Raw genomic sequence first — 25525 nt, forward strand, 5'->3', positions numbered from 1 at the left:
TTAAAATCAATAGCCATTCAGCTCATTGAAGGTAGCCATTGGTCTGAGATGGTATAACCATGCTTTGATTCACGTTTATGTGTTAATTAAAAGTAATAAAGCATGAAACAATGAGAAAGCACTTTCGAATTTGTGTAATTTGCCCTTAAAGATAACCTTTTTTCGTTTTTATAAATCTTCATTATCTACATATGAAAATCATTTCCAAGAAAACCTTTGATTTGAAGTTCTATCGCAAAAACTGAAGATTTTAGAGCTCTTTGAAAAAAGCCACCCCAAATGTTTTTTTTACACATTATATATTCCGAATTGGTGTAAGATGCCTCTTAAGACGCAAGAAAATGGCCGATGTTCTCAGATTGCACGTAAACGTTTCGTATGAGCATCATGTTCGAACTAGTTCCGATGTAAATGCACAGAGACAAAGGTATGAACATACTGCTGTAGCATTTTCGGTTTGATTGCGAAGGGTTTTGTCGTTGATAGGTGCGACATAAACAATGAACCCAAAAGAGGGACAACCCTGAGCCCAAGGGCACCATTTCATGTAACATCTTACTGTACAGGACAAAAGATAAACTTTCATCCCAAACGTTCACGGGATTAAGTGTCAGACAAGTGGTTTTCAAAAAAGAATGCGACTAAAATGAATTATTCGGTATATTTTTCAACTAATAACATTGTGACCAAATAAGAAGTCAACCATGGTGAAAGAGAAGTTGACATTGGTCCACAATGGACTATTGTTGTTCTATATGGAGCAGATGTATAAATTCACACACATGTAAAATATCTTTTATTCAGAATAAAGTTGCAAAAATAATTTCCCCAAAACCTGTTTAAACGTCATCCAGTCCATTAATCAACGCTGGTTAACGTTTGATAATAGATACAAATTTAATGTTGGACTTATTATCTACAAGTTTTTGCATGTTCTCATGCCTGAATACTTAAGTGAAGTAATTTTATTTACCAATAACACAAACTACTCATTGCGGTCTGCCACCCATTATAAATTAAAGTTCCCTTTGCTACAAGACTAATTATGGTAAAGAGTCATTGACTTATATTGCTAAATCAGTATGGAATTCTATACCGCTTTTTATTCGAGTATCATCATCTTAATTTGCATTCAAATCACAATTCGAAAACAACCTTATGACAAAACAATGACTTTAGTGAATGATTGTCTATTTAAATTGTTTGTTTAAATGCGATTTTTTATTGTCTTTCATAATTTTGAACATTTTATATGTTGTGTTTGAATGTCGTCTTGTTTGTTATTGTTTGAATGAGAAATGTATACTTATATCTTTGTAGAATCCATTGTGACCACATTGTAAACAAGATACTTATGTAACTTAATGTGTTATCTTCATGAAATAAATGAAGTTATTATAATTATAATTATTATTATTATTATTATTATATATTATTATTATTATTATTATATAATATAACGAATCCAGCGTTTAAACTTGGCACTTTACCAGTTTTATGAAGTGTATTGCATATACATGTATATAGATAGGATTTTACAGTTTACCATAGCCTTGCAGGTGATCTTGTGCCCAGGTGAGTTGAACTGTTTGCGTCATAGAAGTACTAGTATATAAACACGGGAAGCCAGACCATTTTGTTGTCATTGCGCTTAAAAACGTCTAGTATCATTTACAGTAATATTTAAAACAAACTGTTCTGACTAATCGGAAAGACATTTTCAACTTTTTGTGATAATGGCATCGAACAACACAACGCAAACAGCAATGGTACTGCTTAAAGATGGATATGACATTCCTGTTCATGGACTGACAAACGGCATGTTCTACTATATCCAGGTACCTGCCATTGTTTGCATAACGGTGAGTCTTCTATGCGGATTGGTCACGATCATTTCGTCGTTTCGAAGTCACGAGCCTGGCAAGTTTTATACCAGATGGACGAAAGGCGAACGACTTATAGTTTACATGTCGAGTTGCGATGTGTTGTTCAACACATCTCATCTGATGGACCATCTGCAGCTACTGATCACCAAAACGCACGTCAGACCCAAGGAACTTTGCACGTTTTATGGGTTCATTATGACCATATTCGTGGTTGCTCAGATTCTGATTGTCAACGTTGTAGCAATTAACGTCTTCACAATGATGTTCTTCAACATCAATATCTCCTTTGGCAAGTTTGATGGCGGCCTGCTGCTGTGGGCATTTGGTGTTCCATTCATTGGCTCTTTCATTGCAGCCATGTTTAATCAGTTCGGACCAATGGAGGTCGCGTAAGTCATAAAATGTTGTCAATTCGTTTCAAGTGAAGTCAAACACCGTTTGTTCAGGCATTAAATTCTTCATGGTAAATTAGATTATAAAAAATAATATACAATACCCGTATTACAAGGCGACAGTCATGAAAAAAAAAGATTAAACATAAAAAACTGTGAAAGTACTGCATAGTATAAAGACATATTTGGAACAAATCGTAACAACTCGGTCATCTCCGGCAAGCTTCGGAATCTGTTGGATAATGGCCGAGGTGTTCCGATTGATTCGGCGAAAACAATTGATTGCTTGTTATTTGAATGTAGAACAAGTATAGTTTCTTTTAAATTAAGGAAAACACGAACTATAACCACTCATGTATTATCTTTATGATAGTTAACAAATATGAAGTCCGATGCGATAATGAGTCCTTTTGACTATTCACGTTAACATCTGAAATAAACATAGATATAGGATTACAAAACAAACATATAACAATACGTTAAATTAGATTAAAGAACCTTTACCTGTAGTACATGACCAATTTCTATGTCAATAATTGTATAGTCACCCGGTAAATGGAACACTTTCTGTGCGCGACGCTTTCAAAACATAGGGAACACCAATATAGACAAAATATATTCATTTTCAATGAAAAAAAAAATCAACAAATTATAGGAAACAGAAAACTGTTAACAACAGTTATCAATAAAAGTGTATTCTAAAATTACTACTACGTTATTTTAGATCATCCCTCGTAGCAACAGTTATCAAAGTTATCAATAAAAGCGTATTCTAAAATTACTACTACGTTATTTTCGATCATCCCTAGTAGCAACTGATATCACTTAAAGTGCGTTCTAAAATAATTTGTATTGGAATTATTATCAATTATAATGCCAAACCACATTGCGTATTGCAAATTACATTTAGACTCTGTTTTCAGTTGCTTTTTCGACGCTATAAATGGCAAGGTGGCACAGTTGGTACTAATTACGATCCCCATAACAGTGATCATGGCCGTCAACGTTCTGTTCTACATCCTGACGTTCATCAAGATCCGTACTGAAGTGAGGGCCATGAAACAAAGCCTTGGCAATATGGCGTCAACAGCTGGTGGGCATATCAGTGCTGCCCGCAAAATGTCCATGTTCCTTGTGGCCTTTTTTGTCCAATGGTTTTGCTTTGCTTCTTCTCGGCGCATGGTCCATGTTTGTAGATAATCCAGCAGATGTACCGGAATTTCTCAACTACATCGGTGTAATCTCTACCAACCTGGGCGGTGTTCTGAATTTCATCGTTTATCTTCGGGTATTTAAGAACACAAGGCCAAATATGACGACCAACAAGGCTTCGCGAGTACCACACCCGGCTTCTGCTCCGAGGACCAGTGACAAGAACACATCATCGACTAAAGAATACGCCTTCAACTAACAACTGATGCCGACTGAAGTTGAATCGTGATCTATACGTATGGGCTCAGGTGTGGTATTCAATATACGACTTATGTTAATATTACGGTCATACATCATTGAGTTCATTACACTATTGGTCAGTTATTAATAACAAGTAATCCAATTAGCTACATCGTGATTAGATCCCATTAAGACCAATATTGTATACTGACCCAGGAGCCAATTTCAAAAATACATCTAAGTCGAATAATCTGAAATATGTAAAACGTCACAAATAACAACAAGTTTATTTGATTTTATTTCCGCAAGTTTTGTGTTCATTTTTCACCTGTTTTTTATTTACATACGTAGATATAAAGTAACGTAAATGACACTATATAATTTCAATTAACGACTAAGATCGACTAAGTACTGTATTAAAACGGACCCCAGGAGACCTACTCAATACCATGACATTTTATATTAATGGGGCTTAATATGTTGTTGGTTTTTTTAATCCAAAACTCAGTTTAAGTTTAACTTCAGGTGGCTTTTGAATATGGCTCCGTGTACAGATGGATGAGTCCGCCACCCCCCCCCCCCCCCCACCCCACCCGCATCCTCACACCCCATTTCCCCGGTAATTTCTCTTATTTTATCAATTAATACGTGTGTTAAAAAAAAAACAGCATTGAAGTATAAATGTCCATGGGAGCTTCATGTTTTTCTCTTTTGGGTTGTTTGTTGATTTCCGAGACATTTGACGCATTAGTTTTAGCTACTCCTCTTGTCTTTTGTAGTAGGGAAACATGTCGAAAATTAATCGTTTTATATTGAGGTCGGCGATAATCGATATTATTGTGTATATAACCAGAATAAATCATTCGGTATTCTAAAAAAAATCTTGAAAAAAAAAAATCTTTAAAATTCCTTTTGCAAAAACATATTTCTTAAAATTATTTTTTTAATAAATAAAAAACCGTATAAGATTTGCATTCATGTTTATTGAGTTTAAAATATGAACATCAGCATGCAGCTTGTATTCTTTTATACCACGTTTTAACATTTTTATGAAGTTTTGATTTCGATTACACAATCGATAATTGATTTAAATGTTTAGAACGATTGTTTTCCAATGATTGATTTTGATTCAATCCTAACATTGAGATTGATATATATATATATATATATATATATAGTATTCCATGGAAAAGTTAACATTCATTCATTAATGCTATGAACATCATTCAACTTACCTTTATTGGTAAAATTTAAAAAAAAAAATTGAGCTTTGACAAAAAAATACCCGCATAAACTTCAAAGGTAACGTAAAACTGTACAAAATAATACAATATTGTATTAACATTTGTATTATCTTATGTATCATTGTGTGTACTACCTTTGTCAGTTATTGAGTATGGTATGTAATGTACAAAATAATACAATATGTTGTTAAAGGGACTAGACACCAGATGATACAATTGCATGAAAATAACTTACCTAGTTTTAAAATAACGTCGGTAATATTATCGACACTTATTACGTGACTTTTAAATGCTATATATACACACAAACTGGCTTCCCAAAATGATGAGCAGTGCGGGGAACCGGACAACTGCTGCGAAACAACGAGATTAACATCGATGATGAAATTGATCCATGATGACTTGGAAAATGATTTACACGGCTGGAAAAACAGCGAGTTGGTTAAAACGCTTATTGACAGGTTTTTAACTGGGAAACCTTTCTGCGCTATTTAAAACAGGAAAACTCAGTGTCGGGAAATAATTGTGGCGTTTATTCTTTAAATAATGTAAAATGATGTATTATCGGCCACCTATTAGCTCGTATTGGCAAATGTAGGTTTGTTTGATGAATACTGTATTTGCCGTTTTTGGGACTATCTGGTGTCTAGTCCCTCTAAAATTTGAATTAGCTTATGTATCGTTGTGTGTACTACTTTATTCAGTAATACTTTGTTTGATGAAAATGGCATATAGTTACAATGCTTATTGTCCCAATTCCCTTGTTCGATCAACAGGACGATCGCATAGTGCACTCAATTGAGTTTTATAGCCCTTGTAAAATGCACTTGACCAAGTCATGCTAAAGGTCACTCCAGGACAGTAATTATTATTGGTTTGCAAAATTATACCTACGTTCCAAATTTAAATGTTAAAGCTTTAAAAATATGTAGGTCAAAAGGTCAAAGCAAGGTCAGCCAGGAAAGACAGCTGCAAATTGTACATATGGTCCAATTTTAAATTGGCACAATATAGGCTGTTGTGTGTGTGTGCGTGCGTGCGTGCGTGCGTGCGTGCGTGCGTGCGTGTGTTTTAATGCATTATTATGTTTAATTCGTTTGACTTTAATTTAAAGATAAAAAATAGCCCTTGAAAAATGCACTTGACCATGTAATGCTAAAGGTCATCCAAGGACAGTAATTATTATCTGTTTGCAAAACTATACACACTTTTAAAATTAAAATGGTGATGCTTTAGAAATATGTAGGTCAAAAGGTCAAAGCAAAGTCAGCCAGGGAAGATAGCTGCAAAATTGTCCATATGGTCCACTTTTAAATTGGCTAAATATAGGTTGTTAGGTTGTTGTTGCTGTTGTTGTTTTGTTGCTTTATTGTTTTAATTAATGCATTATTAAGTTTAATTCGTTTGACTTTAAAGATTATTTTTTTATTAGCTACGTGGCCACAAATTCCCCAGTTAAAAAAGCGCCAAAACTATCGCTAATATGTTTTTAGCTGTACACAAATCATTTAATTTGTTTTATTTTTTGTGGAAAAGTTAACATTCAATTACTAATACTATGAACATCATTTAACTTATGTGTTTTTGGAAAATATTAAAGATAAATTAATTATTTGTGCTTTGATAAAAAAACACGTAGAAAGAAAACGTAAAAATGTACAAAATAATACAATATGTTGATAAAATTGAAAATAGCTTATGTATCATTGTTTGTACTACTATTGTCAGTAATAAAAAGTTTGGTGAATAATTATTATAGTTACAATGATTTCTGGCCTAATTTCTTGACCGTATTCGGTCAACACGAAGGTTGCATAATTCACTCAATAGCGTTTTATAATCCTTGAAAAATGCACTTGACCAAGTCATGGTAAAGGTCATCAAAGGACAGTAATAATAATCTGTTGGCAAAACTATACACACTTTCAAAATTAAAATGGTGATGCTTTAGAAATATGTAGGTCAAAAAGTCAAAGCAAGGTCAGCGAAGATAGATAGCTGCCAAACTGTACATATGTTCAATATTAACAGGGCATACGTTTTTCCTGTCGGTTGCCATGGCAACCAGAGAACTTCATGGAATTTATTTCTTTGAACAATTTTGAAAGGGCAAGACCCAAGGAACATCCCCTTGAAGTTTCATCAACATTACCCAAACCGTTTAGCAGGAGATGGTGTTTAATTGTTAACGACCGATGACCTACGCCGGACATAGATAGACACAACAGCTCGACTTCTGCCATATCGCCCGCCGAATTAAGAAACGCAATAACTAAAACAATACTGCAGCCAGTGTTACGGTTCCTGTGCACTGCACTTCTCCTCAATGAGTTATACATGCCTATGAAATTTGAAGTAAATACCTCAAAGACTTTTCAAGTAATGTTCCGGACAAAAACAAATACGTATGAAAATTAACGAAGGGCAATATCTTTGAAATATCTACAGCTAGAGTTATCGTGCACTGTACTTCTCTTCGATGAGATCTATTCGTATATAAAGTTTGACCTCAAGGACTTATCAAGTTATGCTCCGTACAAAACATTAGTATGAATGTTGGAAAACTTGTATTTCAAATTAGAGTTTATAAATGAATAAACTGTCATTACAGTATGGATTATTTCAGATTCAACAGCAGGACCCAGGTGGTGGGAGTCATTTTAATACCTTTAACATCTTCCTCCACAATGCTGTCAGACATACCAAGTTGCAATTTACAATCCTAAAAACATCTTTACTCAGATGATGCATTTTGCCCCTCCTTGAGGCAGTACATATATGTATATTTGAGCCCTTTATGAACACCATATATTGTCTGGCCATGTACTTCCCACAGTACCGCATGTATAATACGTACATGTATGTCACAAAATACAATAACTGCGATTCCCAAGGAAAAGAGATACCAAAGTTTGTCTTCACCGAACTATCTACAGTAGACGTGCTCTTACACATTCATGGACTCTGTATTCACTGTTTTCAAATAATAACGAGTAAAATGGGTCTTCCTTGACCAATCAGCAGATTCTATGACCTGTTGTTACGACGCTCCTTTGAGAAGGGCCCATGATGGACCTACACTGCGTGTCGAGCGTCCTCTGATTCTCCCTGAAGTCTTGTTTTCTAACTTAAAAAAGAACTTGATTAATTCAACTAACCATTCAAATATGGTTTGGGATGAAACTGGTTGATGAGGTTTCGTTCGTACCAAGAACAATTTACAACATCCTCGCCCGACTCTGTCTTTCTGAAAGATTCAGTTTTCCTTAGATAATAAGTCATAGCACGTTTAGGATCCAAAAACTTGTTTTGAGTTAACGCTGGCACAAAATGTGTTAAGCAAAATTGTTAGGTCGATATTGTTTAGATAACCCAAAGTCACACCCTGTTTCTGCACCTTGACAGAACCTTTTAAGGTCCTCAATGGAAATAAGCGTTCTCTGTGACCCTTTTTTGAGTTATCCTTGATGCTGTTGTGCAGGGCATGGACCATTCATATTTGCATGTATGTAATATTTTTAGATAACTGTACATGTTGTTTTGATTGTCCATGTTATGCACTCATTGTCGAAATAAATCTATCTATCTATCTTTCACCTTAAGTTGCAGTGACTGAAGGTCACTATATCGTCGAAATGTTTTGGTAGCCAGTAAAAATATGATTTCCACGTTAAAAACATTTAAAGAGCATCATTCAACGGCTTAAATGGTGCTTTCTTCAAACATCTAAAAACGAAAAAAGATCCTATTCAGGTACAAAGCGTTTTACTGGTGGCCACTCACTACATACAGCTCTTAGATAGGTAAACAAAATCAGCCGTAAGCTAGGGTGGCAAGATAGGGATCAATTTCCCTTTCATCACATTATCCAACGATTTGTCTGAACTTGCTTTTGTAATCTTTTGGTTGCCTGGTCTCGAGGATTTTGCCAATAACTTTCTAGTCCTTTTAGTAAAACCTTTAAATGAAAAACCTTCGATATCAGCCATGCAGTCAGATGAAGTGTTTTTGGGTGAGATATCTTTCCCAAGCACAGTGTTTACAGATCCTGACTGCATGGAAGTTTTCGTGGACAAGCTTTCAACATATCCATCAGATGTGTTCACCAATGGGTTTTATGCCACTGTGGATCAATTAAGGTAATAGTACATTGAACATGTTGTAAATGACTCAGTACTTTGGGAATTTACTGTATTGGCGGAAACGCATACACAAACATGTTCTGCCATACAATTGACAGGTCGTCCATTGCAAAAGCTTGGGGATGTGGGATCCATAAACCGACCAGTGGCGTTTTCTTGTTTTGAAATTTGACAAAGAGCTCCAAACGTGGTTGACTAAAGAGCCTGAATATTTTCCAAGCCATTGCATTATTCAGGGACCACTCTGTTTGCCCGAGTATTTCCCGGCTCATCGTCTCCGCAAATACATTATTTACCCCCTTGATATGGACTGCTTTTAGCTTGATTTTGCTGTTCAAAGCTATCTGCCATCGATCTCAGGTCTAATTGCACAACTGTACAGAATATGCCCCATCCGGGTGGTTTATGTATTGACATACAGTAGTGTTGTCTGACCAAATTAGATATTGACCTTTTAGATGTGATAGGGCTTGCTGTATACTCAAAATCACAGACATCATTTCCAGGCAATTGATGTGCATTAACTTCTAAAGTTTGCTCCACTGACCTTGACAGATTGTTCATGTGACCACCCAAGCTCCATTTGCCACTGGCATCTGTGGTTATTGTAATGAGATACTGATCTGTCTGTAATAATTTGCCCTTGGCAATGTTTTTATCCAGTAACCACCAATAAAAGGATTAACTATTTTTTAAAGATAGATTCATTCTTGAAGAAATATTTTTGTAGTAAATGAAGCGGAATTGATCAGATAGATTTGGAATCAGAGCCATGCGAAATGCAATCATGTTACTTCAGGTACTGATCTGACCCTTGAGGGGATTGGATACTGCCGACTTAAGATTTGTCAAGTCTCTCTATTGCCGGATAAACAATTCCGTTTGCTAGGTCGAACATGTCGCCTGTGTAAAATAGTGTCTGAACGGGTAGAAGTTGAGATTTTGACTTATTTACTATGAAACCTAGATGGTAATGGAGACTGAGAATCGTTCCTCTGTTTTCTAAACTCATATTCTTTATTTGTTTGCTACTTCGACAAGGTAGCTCGCAAGACGAATAGTTTGCCTGCTTAGATATGCAACTTAAACTGAAATTATTTTCACAAAAAAATCTGGGCGCTCTCGTTGGGCCAAAACTGGCATACCACTCATTGAAACAGGAAGTGGTGACATTGACGGTGTCCCTTGAAAATCCTTATATGAAAATAAGCATCTTTTACATATATCTTTATTGCCAAGTCTCCTTTCAAAATTGTTTCAGAACCTTTAACAATGTGTCCATTTTTAACTTCTTTTTGAGGAGATACTCGTTGAGGGGTTTCAAATTTATGACCGGTTTCATTTCTCCGTTCTTGTTATCTTGTTTGATTATTTCCAGTACTCATTTATTTGTGGTTATTTCCCCCTCTGACTGGAAGCAAGACAGCCCTACCCCACCCATGGGTATCTCCCGATGTTTTGCAACTATATTAACAGAGTCACTTTTCATCTATCTTTCCAGACTTTGCTCAAACCGGTCCTCGGCTTGTGAATGCAGGTCGTCTGGAGTAGCTTTTGTAGCCACCTTTTGATCTGGACTGAACTGGTTTCTGTTCAGATACTATGATATCACTTGACACTTTTAGGATACGAAAATTGTTCCACCTGTTACTTGTGGCAGTGGAAGAAGATTTAGCATTTTGATAGTACAGTAATCAGCAGGTCTCTTGTTTGACTCGGACTGATAACTTGTGAATTTCCTTTTAAAGTCCTTCTTTTTCACATCAGGTATCAAATCGTCAATCTGCTTTTTTCTCCTTATGAGACTTCAGTAAAGCTTCTAAACCAGCCCAAAACAGACCGTCACCAGTCAGAGGCAGATTCTAGTAGCCATGTCCTGGCCTCTGATCTCCAAATAGTATGGTGAAAGCGTCACAAGACCAAGTCGAGCCGCTTGCTGGCCCTTGTAACTGGAAACTGGTAATATTTTCAGAGATAGATGACAAGAAGTTTGGTTCTTTTGACCTTTTAACTGTTTCCCAGGAGCTCAATTTGTGATTTGTCCAGACTCATCGCTGTCATCATAATTCTGGCTAGGAGATATTTGATCGCAAAAATCAACAGATTGTCCCTATCATGATCCGACCTTGCATCAGAAACTACAGCTTGTCTCTGTGATAAGACTGATGAATTTATGACATGGGGAAAATATTTCTTAAGATTTGACCTAGTTTTGAGCCTGGAGTTAACCATATTCACAAATATTCAAGACAACCTGTAATCAAGTATTCTAACACAGTTTCACAACAATTTGATAAAAAGCTATTGACCATTTGACATGGAATAAAAATTTGACCTATTGACGTAGTTTTTGACCTTCGGTGACCCATATTCACCAATGTTCAAGACAACATTTAGACAGGTATTCTTGTCTGACTAGTTTCATAACAATTGGATAAAGACTATTAACTTTATAACATGGAATTAAAAACTTAAACGTAGAATTGTCAACACGTTTTCGCCATTTTATAACCCATAATTTTTCAATAAAAAATCTGGCTAAAATCGTCATTTTCACCAGTGACAACTCATTCACATGATAGCAACAGGTTTGTCCCATCAAAGTACTGGTCCACTTCAGGGAGAATTTCTCCATCCTCGGTCATATTATTCACCCATAACCAGCAGACATAAACAACAAAGTCTAAACTTAATTATTAACACGTTGGCAATAATAAAAACTAGAATTATGAGTCTAAATTTTACGAACAAGGCAGAACAAGGCAAACACTGTCGCATGAAAGAGAAAACTAAAGCATGTTGAGTTTATAGGAAGTGACGTATCTTTGTGCGTGTAAAACTGTTCACTTCCTGTTAAGAAGACTAAAATGGTGATCAAGAAAGAGAAATCCATACTGTAATAACAGGTACATGTATGTTTATTTATGCAACAAAATCAACAAAGGGCAATAATTCAAAAGACACTGCACCCCGAGTCTTTAGCAATTATCGCTCAGGTGAACCAAAATCAACTTGAACCAGTTCAAGCACTTGGTTTTATGAAGTTTTATTGTCTTCAAAGAAATTGTGTTTGACAATATAATGAACACACTGCATGATTTTGTTCCTCTCCTGGCGGATTTCCTTGGCAAGCAGCTGAAAATATATACACAAAGTTGAGCAAATTTTGGTTGAAATAGTATTAAAACACAGTTGAGCAAAGTTTTGGTTAAAATAGTATTAAAACACAGTTGAGCAAAGTTTTGGTTAAAATAGTATTAAAACACAGTTGTGCAAAGTTTTGGTTGAAATAGTATTAAAATACAGTTGAGCAAAGTTTTGGTTAAAATAGTATTAAAACACAGTTGAGCAAAGTTTTGATTGAAAAAGTTTAAAACACAGTTGAGCAAAGTTTTGGTTGAAATAGTATTAAAATACAGTTGAGCAAAGTTTTGGTTAAAATAGTATTAAAACACAGTTGAGCAAAGTTTCGGTTAAAATAGTATTAATACAGTTGAGCAAAGTTTTGGTTGAAACAGTATTAAAACACAGTTGAGCAGAGTTTTGGTTGAAATAGTACTAAAACACAGTTGAGCAAAGTTTTGATTAGAACAGTATTAAAACACAGTTGAGCAAAGTTTTGATTAGAACAGTATTAAAACACAGTTGAGCAGAGTTTTGATTAGAACAGTATTAAAACACAGTTGAGCAAAGTTTTGATTAGAACAGTATTAAAACACAGTTGAGCAGAGTTTTGGTTGAAATAGTACTAAAACACAGTTGAGCAAAGTTTTGATTAGAACAGTATTAAAACACAGCTGAGCAAAGTTTTGATTAGAACAGTATTAAAACACAGTTGAGCAAAGTTTTGATTAGAACAGTATTAAAACACAGTTGAGCAGAGTTTTGGTTGAAATAGTACTAAAACACAGTTGGGCAAAGTTTTGATTAGAACAGTATTAAAACACAGTTGAGCAAAGTTTTGATTAGAACAGTATTAAAACACAGTTGAGCAGAGTTTTGGTTGAAATAGTACTAAAACACAGTTGAGCAAAGTTTTGATTGAAAAAGTTTAAAACACAGTTGAGCAAAGTTTTGGTTAAAGCGTTATTAAAACACAGTTGAGCAAATTTTTGGTTGAAATAGTATTAAAACACAGTTGAGCAAAGTTTTAATTAGAACAGTATTAAAACACAGTTGAGCAGAGTTTTGGTTGAAATAGTACTAAAACACAGTTGAGCAAAGTTTTGATTGAAAAAGTTTAAAACACAGTTGAGCAAAGTTTTGGTTGAAGCGTTATTAATACATAGTTGAGCAAAGTTTTGGTTGAAATAGTTATAAAACACAGTTGAGCAGAGTTTTGGTTGAAATAGTATTAAAACACAGTTGAGCAGAGTTTTGGTTGAAATAGTACTAAAACACAGTTGAGCAAAGTTTTGATTAGAACAGTATTAAAACACAGCTGAGCAAAGTTTTGATTAGAACAGTATTAAAACACAGTTGAGCAGAGTTTTGGTTGAAATAGTACTAAAACACAGTTGAGCAAAGTTTTGATTGAAAAAGTTTAAAACACAGTTGAGCAAAGTTTTGGTTGAAGCGTTATTAAAACACAGTTGAGCAAAGTTTTGGTTGAAATAGTTATAAAACACAGTTGAGCAAAGTTTTGGTTGAAATAGTACTAAAACACAGTTGAGCAGAGTTTTGGTTGAAATAGTACTAAAACACAGTTGAGCAAAGTTTTGATTGAAAAAGTTTAAAACACAGTTGAGCAAAGTTTTGGTTAAAGCGTTATTAAAACACAGTTGAGCAAAGTTTTGGTTGAAGCAGTATTAAAACACAGTTGAGCAGAGTTTTGGTTGAAGCATTATTAAAACACAGTTGAGCAAAGTTTTGGTTAAAGCGTTATTAAAACGCAGTTGAGCAAAGTTTTGGTTGAGGCGTTATTAAAACGCAGTTGAGCAAAGTTTTGGTTGAAGCATTATTAATACACAGTTGAGCAAAGTTTTGGTTGAAGCGTTATTAAAACGCAGTTGAGCAAAGTTTTGGTTGAAGCGTTATTAATACACAGTTGAGCAAAGTTTTGGTTGAAGCGTAATTAATACACAGTTGAGTAAAGTTTTGGTTGAAGCATTATTAATACACAGTTGAGCAAAGTTTTGGTTGAAGCATTATTAATACACAGTTGAGCAAAGTTTTGGTTGAAGCGTTACTAAAACGCAGTTGAGCAAAGTTTTGGTTGAAGCGTTATTAATACACAGTTGAGCAAAGTTTTGGTTGAAGCGTTATTAATACACAGTTGAGCAAAGTTTTGGTTGAAGCGTTATTAAAACGCAGTTGAGCAAAGTTTTGGTTGAAGCATTATTAATACACAGTTGAGCAAAGTTTTGGTTGAAGCATTATTAATACACAGTTGAGCAAAGTTTTGGTTGAAGCGTTATTAAAACGCAGTTGAGCAAAGTTTTGGTTGAAGCGTTATTAATACACAGTTGAGCAAAGTTTTGGTTGAAGCGTTATTAATACACAGTTGAGCAAAGTTTTGGTTGAAGCGTTATTAAAACGCAGTTGAGCAAAGTTTTGGTTGAAGCATTATTAATACACAGTTGAGCAAAGTTTTGGTTGAAGCGTTATTAATACACAGTTGAGCAAAGTTTTGGTTGAAGCGTTATTAATACACAGTTGAGCAAAGTTTTGGTTAAAACAGTATTAAAACACAGTTGAGGAACTTTTGTTGAAAACTGTTCGGTACAATTCCGTTTAATTTTTTTTAAATACTAACAATGAAAATCTATTATCAATTATTAGAAAATCTATTATAAATTATCATTATGGAGGTTCCCTAAATAAAAAATGTTGTTTTTGTTTTACATTAATTTTACATGTACATGCAGTTATACAAAGTACTTTTATAGGGCCCCGTCATGCCTGTCTGTTTTGCTACATTTTTGTGTGAATTGAACTTAAAACAACATTGAAAATGAACACTTAGTTGAGGAAATAATTTTTTTTATGTACTTTTATTTCTGATGTTTAAACAGATTTAAGATAATTAAAGTTACGACTAAAATCTTTTCTTAAGAGCTCCCAGTGGCGAAGATATTTTAAGTGTTTTTCTTTAATCATGGCAAGGGCTAGTTTTCAAGGTTCATTTTTTTTTTGCAAAACCAAAAGCTGCTGATGCCAAGGCTACAATACAGTCGAAACCCGCCAGCTCAAACTCGCTTGGCTCAATTTCCACATTGGCTTGAACTGGATGTAAAGGACTGATTTCTTTATACTGAATGTAAGCATGACCCGCTTGGCTCAACCTACCCGAGTCTGTATGTATTTTTGCCGTACCCAGGGAGTTCAAGCCAACGGAACTTACATGTAACTGTATATGACAATATAATTTTCTGTGATAAGTAGACAAGGTATAAAAAGACTTCAATATAATTTTACACTTACTTTTTCAAGGAGGGACTTGTCCACTTTGGAAGGAAAGTGGTTATTGTGGTTTTTCCGGGGCCCCCTGTTTCTCTGTCTCTGCTGTTGTCTCCCTTGGGTTGTCCAGACTTAGCGGACGGGGACGTCTTTTCTTCTTCATCCTCATCTTTAGTTGCATTTGTTTTCAGTGGATCAACTGTCTGTTTAGCAGCATCTGTTAAACAATATTGTTCATTTCAATGAAATCCTATACAAAAGACATACAAATAATCAAATTATTCACAATGTATCCCATCACGGCAACCTTGTGGCATCTTGAAATGGACACTATAAATACCAACAGATTTGTACCTTAGAAACAAACTTAAACAAAGTTATAGCTGTCTTCGTATGACAGATAATATAAATAGGTTTAAACTACACATGAAGCATGAAATACAGACTGAAAGTGTACTAGACCTAAAAACAGGATTAAACGTTCAGACATGTGAACCTCTGGCAGTGCCAGAGAGAGTTGGGTCTACAGATAGGTAGATTTTACAGAACGTGCAGATTACACATTTTTTTGCTTTTTATGTCTTTTACTTGTCTAGTGTACCTTTACTGGTAACTTCCTCTGGCTCTGACTCAGAACTGATAGAGTATGTGGTTATCAGACTGCCGAGGGCACCTGCTGCAACCAGTTCCTGTTTGGAGGAACTTCCTTTCTGAGTGCCATCACTGGGACTGGAACTGTCGGAACTAGAGTCACTGCTGGAATCTGCAAAAAAAATCAATGTTATAGTAAGGAATACCAGTAAATAAAAAAAAAAAATTGTGTTGTAAATCGGTCATTTGCCTCTTTAAAAAAATATTAGCAATATTTTGGGGCCTTTTTATCCAAGGAATTTGTGCCCACATAGCTATTAATTAAGAAAAAAACATTTATAAAGATTAATATTTTTCAGATTGTACACAAATACGTAGTTTTGTATTGATCATAAAAGTAAAATGAGCTAAACTTAATAATGCATTAAAGTTGCATCAATCAATATTATACACTTTTAAGTTGATAACTGATTCTTGTTTACAAAAATGATACTGCTAACAGAATAAAGGAATAACTTTATAGAAAATGACAGTTATTTGAAAAAACAAAAGTGTATCAGTATGTGATTTTCACATACTCCTTAAAGTGTGTCATTTTTATTTCACCTTAATAACTTACTTAATTGCTATAGATAATCTAATGGAAGAACAGGAGCACTTGGCACTGACAGCAAAATATTTTTCTTCTTAGATGACCATTGGGCATGCAAAAGTATCTCATCCCCCCCCCCCAAGTAACGGCACACATTTACATTGTCCTTTTCAACATGTGTACCAAGTTTCATGCCAATATCTTCAAAAGTTTAAGAGATATGGCCTCCATGATGACAAAGATGAAAATAGTGACCTCCCAGATTATGACATATCCCAACCATATACTAAACAGGCTGCCTAATTCTGTACAATGCTTTTTATTCGCAAGGCCATTTTTTCATGATTTTTGTGTTTGACTATTTAAACTTAAGTACAATTGTATTTGCAACACCAGTATGACCTTATTGGTGGCAATGGCTGAGTGCATATAAATTACATCAATCTCTTCCTTATATATGGAATACTTTTCAAGAATTATATAGCCATTTTCTTTTCTTGTAAATGAAACGGTAAAAATATTTGATAAATAAAGCCCTCACATATTTCTTTCCTGACCTACAGTATTCTAAAGTTCAAGCGCTTACCCGAGTCTGAGTCTGGAGAAACAAAGAACTTTGCCAGCGAGTCCATCTTTTCCTGAATTGTCAAATTCTCACTCTCTCCCTCCTTCAATTTCTTTTCCCCACCCTCCTCATCATTGCCTCCTTCCATTTTCCTCTTCCTGTCTGCATTATCTCCCTTTACTCCAGTTTGTATATCACAGTTGTCCCCCTTGCCATCCTCCATTAAAGAGTCCCCTTCCATGTTGTCTTGGAAACGACCTCTCCCACGACCCCGGCCACGACCACCACCCCTGCCACGACCTCTTGAGTTGTTCCTGCCTCTCATTTTACTGCAATTAATCAAAAGTTATGGGCTTTTCAAGTATATATTCTGATAGATTTAAACTTTTATTATCAACTAGTAATCAAAATTAACACAGCCCCGCACACCCTAACCTATCAGGGCCTGTAAGAAAAGTCTGCGTTTTGTCACAATATAAAAATAAGCCTTTTTTATTTAATCTTAACACTTAGATAAAGCTTGTTTTTTCTTTACATTGTTACTGACTCCACTCATTTTCGCTGATGAAATTAACATGACATCAAACCATTTTGATATAAATTGTCCTTACTTTTAAACCAATAAAGAGATTTACCAGTCAAATGATGACTCTGCGGCAGTTTTCAATATCATTCTTATCCTTGGGCCGTATTCAATAAGCATCTAAGAACAAACCTGGACAAACCAATGCAAATGGACTGTGATTCAATATATTCTTTATATAATCAAAGTACCATAGATCATTATTGACGGTGGTATATATTAAGTTTGGTTTAGGTCACATCAATTACGTACATGTACTCCACTTTCAGTACTTAGTGTTAAGGTAAACGTATCATTCCACTGAGGATAGTATAACAAACATTTGATATAACCAAAATACGAAACGTGTCTAACTAAACCAAACACATTCGAAAAAAAGTTCAACATAACCAGAACATCAAGATAACAGAGATCGACAAAGGGAGTTTTGATTGTATTTATTCATACCCAAAGTATTTTTCCTCTATCACCTCCCCTCTTGCAATCCTATCAGCCAGTTCAGCCTTCTTCTTCTCAATGTTCGCTGCTGTTGGAAAGTTCCTGTCGAAAAAATAGAATAAATATTTTAAAAGATATTGAAGACAAGAAAAGCAAGCATAAACAAACAAAAAAGTAACCAATGAGGCTACAGTGACACATATTCATGTACCATCTCTATTCTCTGCACAGATTATCAAACCAGTTTTATGTTATTTCCTAAAAGCATTGTGGGTTTTTTAAATTTCACAAACTGTGATTATAAATTTTTGTAAAAACATTGGAAGAATATGTTTACATGTGATTAAATAAAAAATAACTATGGTAAGCAAGTGTACTGCTTGCTTACTTTTTTCTCTCTTCTCGCCACTTTGCTATGTCTTCCTGCGATGCGAGGGACCAGATCTTCTTTGCCATACCGGAGTTATGTTGCTAAAAATCATAATGGTCATAGAGTTTATGAGTGTATGTAACAAGAAATTGGCAAAAAATAACAAGAACATACTTTGTGTAGCGTGGTTATGATTTAAGATTTTCATGTACACAATAATATTCTGTCTCATCACAAAGTCATGTAACTGACAATGGATCCCTATGCAATAAAACATCAAAACATTATCTAAATGAAATAGAGCTCCGCAGAGCAAACTTGCTGGCTGTTTGTCAGTAAAAAAAGGGCATCACTCAACAATTATGAAAGCAATAGTTATGGGCCTTGCTATACATAGAGAATCTGAAATTAGTGTTTATTTTGTATCAAATTTATTAAACGTGTTCATTTTAAAACGATAAAAACGAGGCTCTGCCGAGTTTTTATTGTTTTTAAATGACGAGTTTAATAAATTTGATACAAAATAAACACGAATTTTAGATTCTATTTATAACATAACTCATTTACCGTCCAAATCTAGGTAAAAGTTTCTTCAATACACTTCTCTTGTCATAGTGCGAAGAATTTACATTGTGTATTATTAGGATGCTTCATCCGCAGGAAAGAAAATAGTCCGACATAAAAACATTTTATTAACAATACAAAACATAAATCATGTCTCAATTATCAACCGATTTTCAAAGGTTTCACATAAAAACAATAAAAATACATATTTTAATCCATTTAAATCAAGCAAATCAATAATAATAGCAATGTCATAACTGTGTGATGTCATAAGTAATCACGCGAGTGTGAACATGTCATTTGGCGGTTGAAGCTTAAAAAGAACATTTAAGTCAGCGTCACAGTCGCTTTCAATAGTGCGAATTCGCTTTGTAGCTGGTCGATTACAGCATGGATTTATGTCATTTTAATGGATATGCACAAGGACATTACTTCCGTGAATTCGAGCTACATAAATGCTGTAAAATCCACTAGAAAAAGTGGGATTTCATGTGGAATCAGTGACTGTGACAGTGTGTGAACTTGAGCATTAATGGTGAACAGCCTAGAATGAGCATTTTGCAAGGTAGTAGACAGGTTTTTTTCACTGTGTTATTACACTAGTGATATATGAAAATTATTGCATGGGGTTGTATCACTCCTGCGCCGTATGTTATGTTATGCATGTGCATATTGTCTCATATCGCAATATGTGTACAAAGTTTCAATTAAATACTTTGAATGATTTCTGAGTGATGGCCAAGGTAAATGTTTTTGCACTATTTGTACTACGCCAACACCAACACCATCAAGACTATGACATAAACTCCTAATGTAACTAGTAAATGTTTAACAATTTCATTTTCTTTAATTTGGGACAGAATCAGATACATGTACATTAAAAAACTACAAAGTATTTTTTATGGCCAGAGCACAATTTTTCTAAAAATGTTCCAATACATATTAGCATGTCATGCTGAAAAAGCATGTGAATCTCTATAAATGGTCTAGCCATTGTTATTCAACATGTGTGCATATAGTCATAGTCAACAACATGTGTACAAAGTTTCGTGTTAACATCTTGAATGATTTTCAAAGTAAGTTCAAAATCAAAGTTGTGCATGACAAAGACACCATGGCTTAAATGAACCAGAATCGCCCTTAGATCTGCAGTACATGTCTAACATAATTAGATACAACTATTTCAGTTGTATTTTTCAATCTTTATTTAAAGATATGAGCACATAATCAGCTTTTTCACGTTTACAAGTCAAACACGATGTTGTTATTTACATTAACAAGTTTTGAACAAACAGCACATTGTAACTTGTAACATGTGGTACTGTGTTTCATGTAAATATTCTTAAAAAAGAAGTTATTGCAACATTTAAGTTTCTGAATGCTGATGACACACAATATAAAACCAAGGTTTCTGTACTAGTCTTTAAACTGTAGCAAGAGGTTAACTATTTTCTTTCAAAAACAAACAAGCGACATCTAAGAGACTTACCAGTTTAATATGTAGTTGAACCAACTTGCCTGCGGCCACATAGCTGCATCCCTCCTTAGGACACTGTCAACATTTCAACAAACACATATTACAATCCTCATTAATTTTTTATGGAGCCTTCTTGCACAGATCATACAATCATTTTTCAGAAATAACATTTCTTAGAAGTTATATTATAAAACCCTTACCCTAGTTATCATTGTCGAAAATGATGTATTATCTGCCTCATACTAGTTCATATTGAAAATTCTAGACATGTTTTGAGGAAATACTATATTTGCCAATTTTGGGACCATCTGGTGTCTAGACCCTTTATTGGTGTTCAACCAGTGTTTCTGAATGAAATCAATACCATTACACAATATCATTACCTAAAGAAACAATACCATACATTTACAATGTTATTTGTTAACGGCCTGTTGTCCGGCTAGGAGTGGTTAGGGCATTTGCTTCACAACTAGGTGACCTGGGTTTGATTCCCCACCAGGGAGCATGTGAGATTGGTCATCAAACCGGACAAGAGGGTTTTCTCTGGGTACTCCAGTTTCCCCCCCACAACACAAAACCACACCCTTCTGTCACATTGTGCTAACAAGAGTGATTAATATAATGTTGTAAAAACTTGTTTCACAAGCGTTGTAAAATAAATACGGTAAAGCTTATTTATTTTACAATGCTCGTGAAACAAGACCTAAACCTACACTGTTAACAGTTTTCAATCATATTTTTGTCATAAGTGTGCTACTTTATAAACGACCCTCGTATACTAATTACTATCCAATTGCCCAATCCCCCTTACCCTTTCATGGCTATCAATATGGGCCTGGTATTTGTCCTCATCTTTATACCCACGGTCACAGATGTCACAGTAGAAACGGTTGTTCTCTGGCAGCTCTCTTTTATCTACCTTCACCTGTATCAAGCCAAACACAGCATTATTTTCTGTCTTCAATAAAAGACCTCCCGTGTCAAGCAAAACACAGTGTAGTTTCTGTCTCTAGTTAAAGGTCACTCCTGTCAAGCAAAACACAGCGTTATATTCTGCCTTTATCTAAAAGTCACCTGTGTCAAGCAAAACACAGTGTTATTTTCTGTCTTTAATTAAAGGTCACTCGTGTCAAGCAAAACACAGCGTTATATTCTGCCTTTATCTAAAAGTCACCTATGTCAAGCAAAACACAGCGTTGTTTTCTGTCTTTAGTTAAAGGTCACTCTTGTCAAGCAAAATACTGCATTATATTCTGCCTTTATCTAAAAGTCACCTGTGTCAAGCAAAACACAGTGTTTTATTCTGCCTTTATCTAAAAGTCACCTGTGTCAAGCAAAACACAGCGTTATTTTCTGTCTTTAGTTAAAGGGCACTCTTGTCAGGCAAAACACAGCGTTATATTCTGCCTTTATCTAAAAGTCACCTGTGTCAAGCAAAACACAGCGTTATTTTCTGTATTTAGTTAAAGGTAGATCAACAGATACTGTGTTAGCAAATTTCTCATAAATGTTTTCTATGAAATGCTTCCAATGAATGGTAGAAATATTCATGACCAAAACTTAAGAGAAGGTTCAAGAACTGCAATTGAAAAGCACCTTTGCTTTTTCTTAATAAATCTTATATATATACATGTTTCTATTACAAGTAAAATCTTAATATAGTTCATCTTTACATTTGAATGAAAACCATCAATTTAATTTGATCGTTGTTAAAGGCAAGTTCTACATGCATTTAATCCTATATCTTGAAAAAACAGATCAAGGCAATCCTAACATCTCAAAAGATTAAAGAACATTAAATATGTTATTCTTGTTGTGTTAAACGTTTTGTCAAAAATGCTTTCCGAATTGATAAATACAGCTTAACAAACCTTCTTGTTTGGCTGGTGTTGCTGATTCCCCTGGTTGCCGTGAAATCTAGGTCGGTTTTGACCTGGTGACCTAAAAAATCTTGGCGGTCCCCCACCTGGAGTTTGTCCCCTGTGTTGGCCTTGGTTACCATGGTTATTCAACTGTGGTCTTCCCATTGGCCGATTCTGACCCCTGGGGTTGAACATTGGACCACACTGGTTATTTGGGGGAAAGTTTGGAGGAGGCCGTATTTGTGACATGTGGTTGTTGTTATTGTTGTTATGGTTTGGGCCACCACTTCCGAAGAAGTTGTTGTTGTTATTGTTGTTGTAGTTTTGGCCGCCTGGTTGTATGTGGTTGCTGTTGTTTGGGCCACCTGGTGGTATGTTGTTGTGGTTGTTGTTAGGGCCGCCTGGTTGTATGTGGTGGTTGTTGTTTGGGCCACCTGGTGGTATGTTGTTGTGGTTGTTGTTAGGGCCGCCTGGTTGCATGTGGTGGTTGTTGTTTGGGCCACCTGGTGGTATGTTGTTGTGGTTGTTAGGGCCGCCTGGTTGTATGTGGTGGTTGTTGTTGTAGTTTTGGCCACCTTGTCCTCTTGGTTGCCATTGTGTGTTATTCTGTAAATTTCAGCACATTGATATTTTATTTGAAAATTACATACTTATGCCAGAAGGCATTATCAAACATAATGAACCTATATTTATATATAAATACACAACTAAACAAGTATAATCAGGGGATTAATTAGCGCTCATATTACTGTACATTGGAGCAACAAAAATTCAAACAGAATTGACCACAAATTGTACACTAAACACTACAAACACTCATGTCCCTTGATACTCTGCCAAGGTACTTGTTCTTTACCTACCATGGGAACACCAAATGTTTCCGGAAGGGCTGGAGGCCACTGTTGGTTGTAATACGGCGCCTGTGGTGGCGGCCTCTGAGGGTTAAATGATGGGGTTTGTGGTGGGAGTCCATTCATGTTAAACTGAGGTTGCCCACACTGCATCCCTGGTGATCTCATTCGCTGTTGGTATGGCTGCATAGTTGATTCTGAAAATAAATTATTTTGTACAGCGACATCAAAAACCCTTCTTGTAATACACAAGTCCATATTAACAGCTGCTTCAGAGTCTATGGTGATTTCTGTTGTTTCTACGCGTCCATATCCCACTTGATGTTTTCCTAGCCAAGAATGACAGATCCCAGAGCGGCAAGACAACGCGTACCTGCTAGATAGTTCCAAAATAGCGATGCTTTGTTAACAGAAGTCCAACTAAAAAAGTATTTCATGAAACACTAGTGTAATAAGAGATACTTCTTGGCTAAAAATAATTTACGTGCAACTTTTGTGTTTTATATTTAACAATGCAGTGTTAAATATTGAGTTCCAGTCAAAGTATATATTTTACATTGGTATAAATCAGATGACTTGTGGCAATACGGGAACAAAATGAATATCCAAATGTTAAAAAAGTTCCCAAAACGCACATTATTATGGCTATTCATAATCATATTGATTTACTTTCTGAATCACAGACTCAGGAGACGAATACCCAATGTCCTTTACATATATTCAATGCGAATGAGTGACAATTATAATCAAATCAATACTTTATAAGATCTCTTTAAACATTTATAATATTTAAACAGTAGAGAACAAAATAATTAAACAGTTAAAATTCAGTAAACACTGGTAAACATGTGTATTAGCCACGAAAATATAATACAAACCTACCTTATGATGCTAACATATACAATTCTGCTCGAATGTTTCTCTGGCACCAAGTTTCGATTACAAACACATGTATGCTGTTATGAAACAGCTTTTAAATATATATTTATTTCAATAATCTTGACAAATAATCTGATATTAAAATGTAAACATGTGGTTTCCAGAGTAACTTCCCTTTTCGAAAACATTGCATGGAGTAGCCGCCCTTGTTTAATTAGGGGTGCGGAGTGATACAGGAATCCAGTGGATTTCACGTGAAATTCACTCAAAACGTGAAATCCACTCAGAACTCAGTGATTTTAATTAATAATTTATTTTTTTTATATACATATTAGAAAGTGCCTCATGAAGGGTTTATATTTCAAATTTTATTGAAATTGGTCAAAAAATAAAGAAGTTAGAGCAATTTTTCATTTTGTTTCCAAAAATAGATCGGAAATCGAGGTGAAATCCAGATTCCGATAGGTGAAATCCACTCATAACTCATTAATTTTAATAAATAATTTTCTGTTTTTATATATTTATTAGAAAATGCCTCATCAAGGGTTTATATTTCAAATTTTATTGAAATTGGTCAAAAAATAAAGAAGTTAGAGCAATTTTTCATTTTTTTTTCAAAAATAGATCGGAAATCGAGGTGAAATCCAGTTTTCGAGAAGTGAAATCCACTCATAACTCATTAATTTTAATAAATAATTTTCTGTTTTTGTATATTTATTAGAGAGTGCCTCATAAAGGGTTTATATTTCAAATTTTATTGAAATTGGTCAAAACATGAAGAAGAAAGAGCAATTTTTCGAAAATAGATCGGAAATCGAGGTGAAATCCAGTTTTCGAGAAGTGAAATCCACTCTTAACTCAGTTTTATTAGTTAGTAATTTTTATTTTTTGTATACATTTTGGAAAGTGCCTAATGAAGGGTTTATATTTCAAATTTTATTGAAATATATCAAGAAATGAAGAAGTTAGAGCAATTTTTCGGAAATCGAAGTGAAATCCACATTTTGACAAGTGAAATCCACTTTTTCAGACGTGAAATCCACTCACAACTCATTTATTTTTAACAAATTAATTTTTCTGTAGAACAAAAAATTGAAATGGCTTCATAATGGGTTTATATTTCAAATTTTATCCAAATTGATCCAAAAATAAGAAAGTTGTAGACCTATTTTGAAAAAAGATCGGAAATTCCACATTTTGACAAGTGAAATCCACTTTTTGAGACGTGAAATCCACTCCATTAAATTATTAATTAAAATAACTGAGTTCTGAGTGGATTTCACGTTTTGAGTGGATTC

General features: G+C 34.7%; 2 protein-coding genes across 3 annotated transcripts; one reads left to right on the forward strand and one right to left on the reverse strand.

Moving 5' to 3' along the window:
• The first annotated feature begins 1766 nt into the window (after positions 1–1766).
• LOC128219118 (uncharacterized) lies at positions 1767–3649 on the forward strand. Its single transcript, XM_052926939.1, has 4 exons — positions 1767–1838; positions 2106–2275; positions 3202–3371; positions 3576–3649. Exons 1-4 carry the CDS (start codon positions 1767–1769, stop codon positions 3647–3649), a joined length of 486 nt encoding a protein of 161 aa, XP_052782899.1.
• An 8307-nt stretch (positions 3650–11956) lies between these two features.
• On the reverse strand, positions 11957–24402 carry LOC128218872 (myb-like protein D). 2 transcript variants are annotated; one of them, XM_052926615.1, is made up of 11 exons: positions 24231–24402; positions 23358–23545; positions 22507–23103; positions 21447–21560; positions 20648–20710; positions 18613–18695; positions 18234–18326; positions 17225–17532; positions 16057–16218; positions 15480–15672; positions 11957–12191 (listed from the first exon to the last, which is right to left on the reverse strand). In XM_052926615.1, the coding sequence occupies exons 2-11, from the start codon at positions 23535–23537 to the stop codon at positions 12035–12037; spliced, it is 1950 nt and encodes a 649-aa protein (XP_052782575.1). In that variant the 5' UTR covers positions 23538–23545; positions 24231–24402; the 3' UTR covers positions 11957–12034. The 2 variants fall into 2 exon arrangements, with proteins under 2 accessions (XP_052782575.1, XP_052782576.1); XM_052926616.1 differs by having other exon boundaries at positions 24227–24402.
• Positions 24403–25525: the final 1123 nt, after the last annotated feature.

The sequence above is a fragment of the Mya arenaria genome, chromosome 15 (assembly GCF_026914265.1).
Source record: "Mya arenaria isolate MELC-2E11 chromosome 15, ASM2691426v1".
Lineage (NCBI taxonomy): Eukaryota > Metazoa > Mollusca > Bivalvia > Myida > Myidae > Mya > Mya arenaria.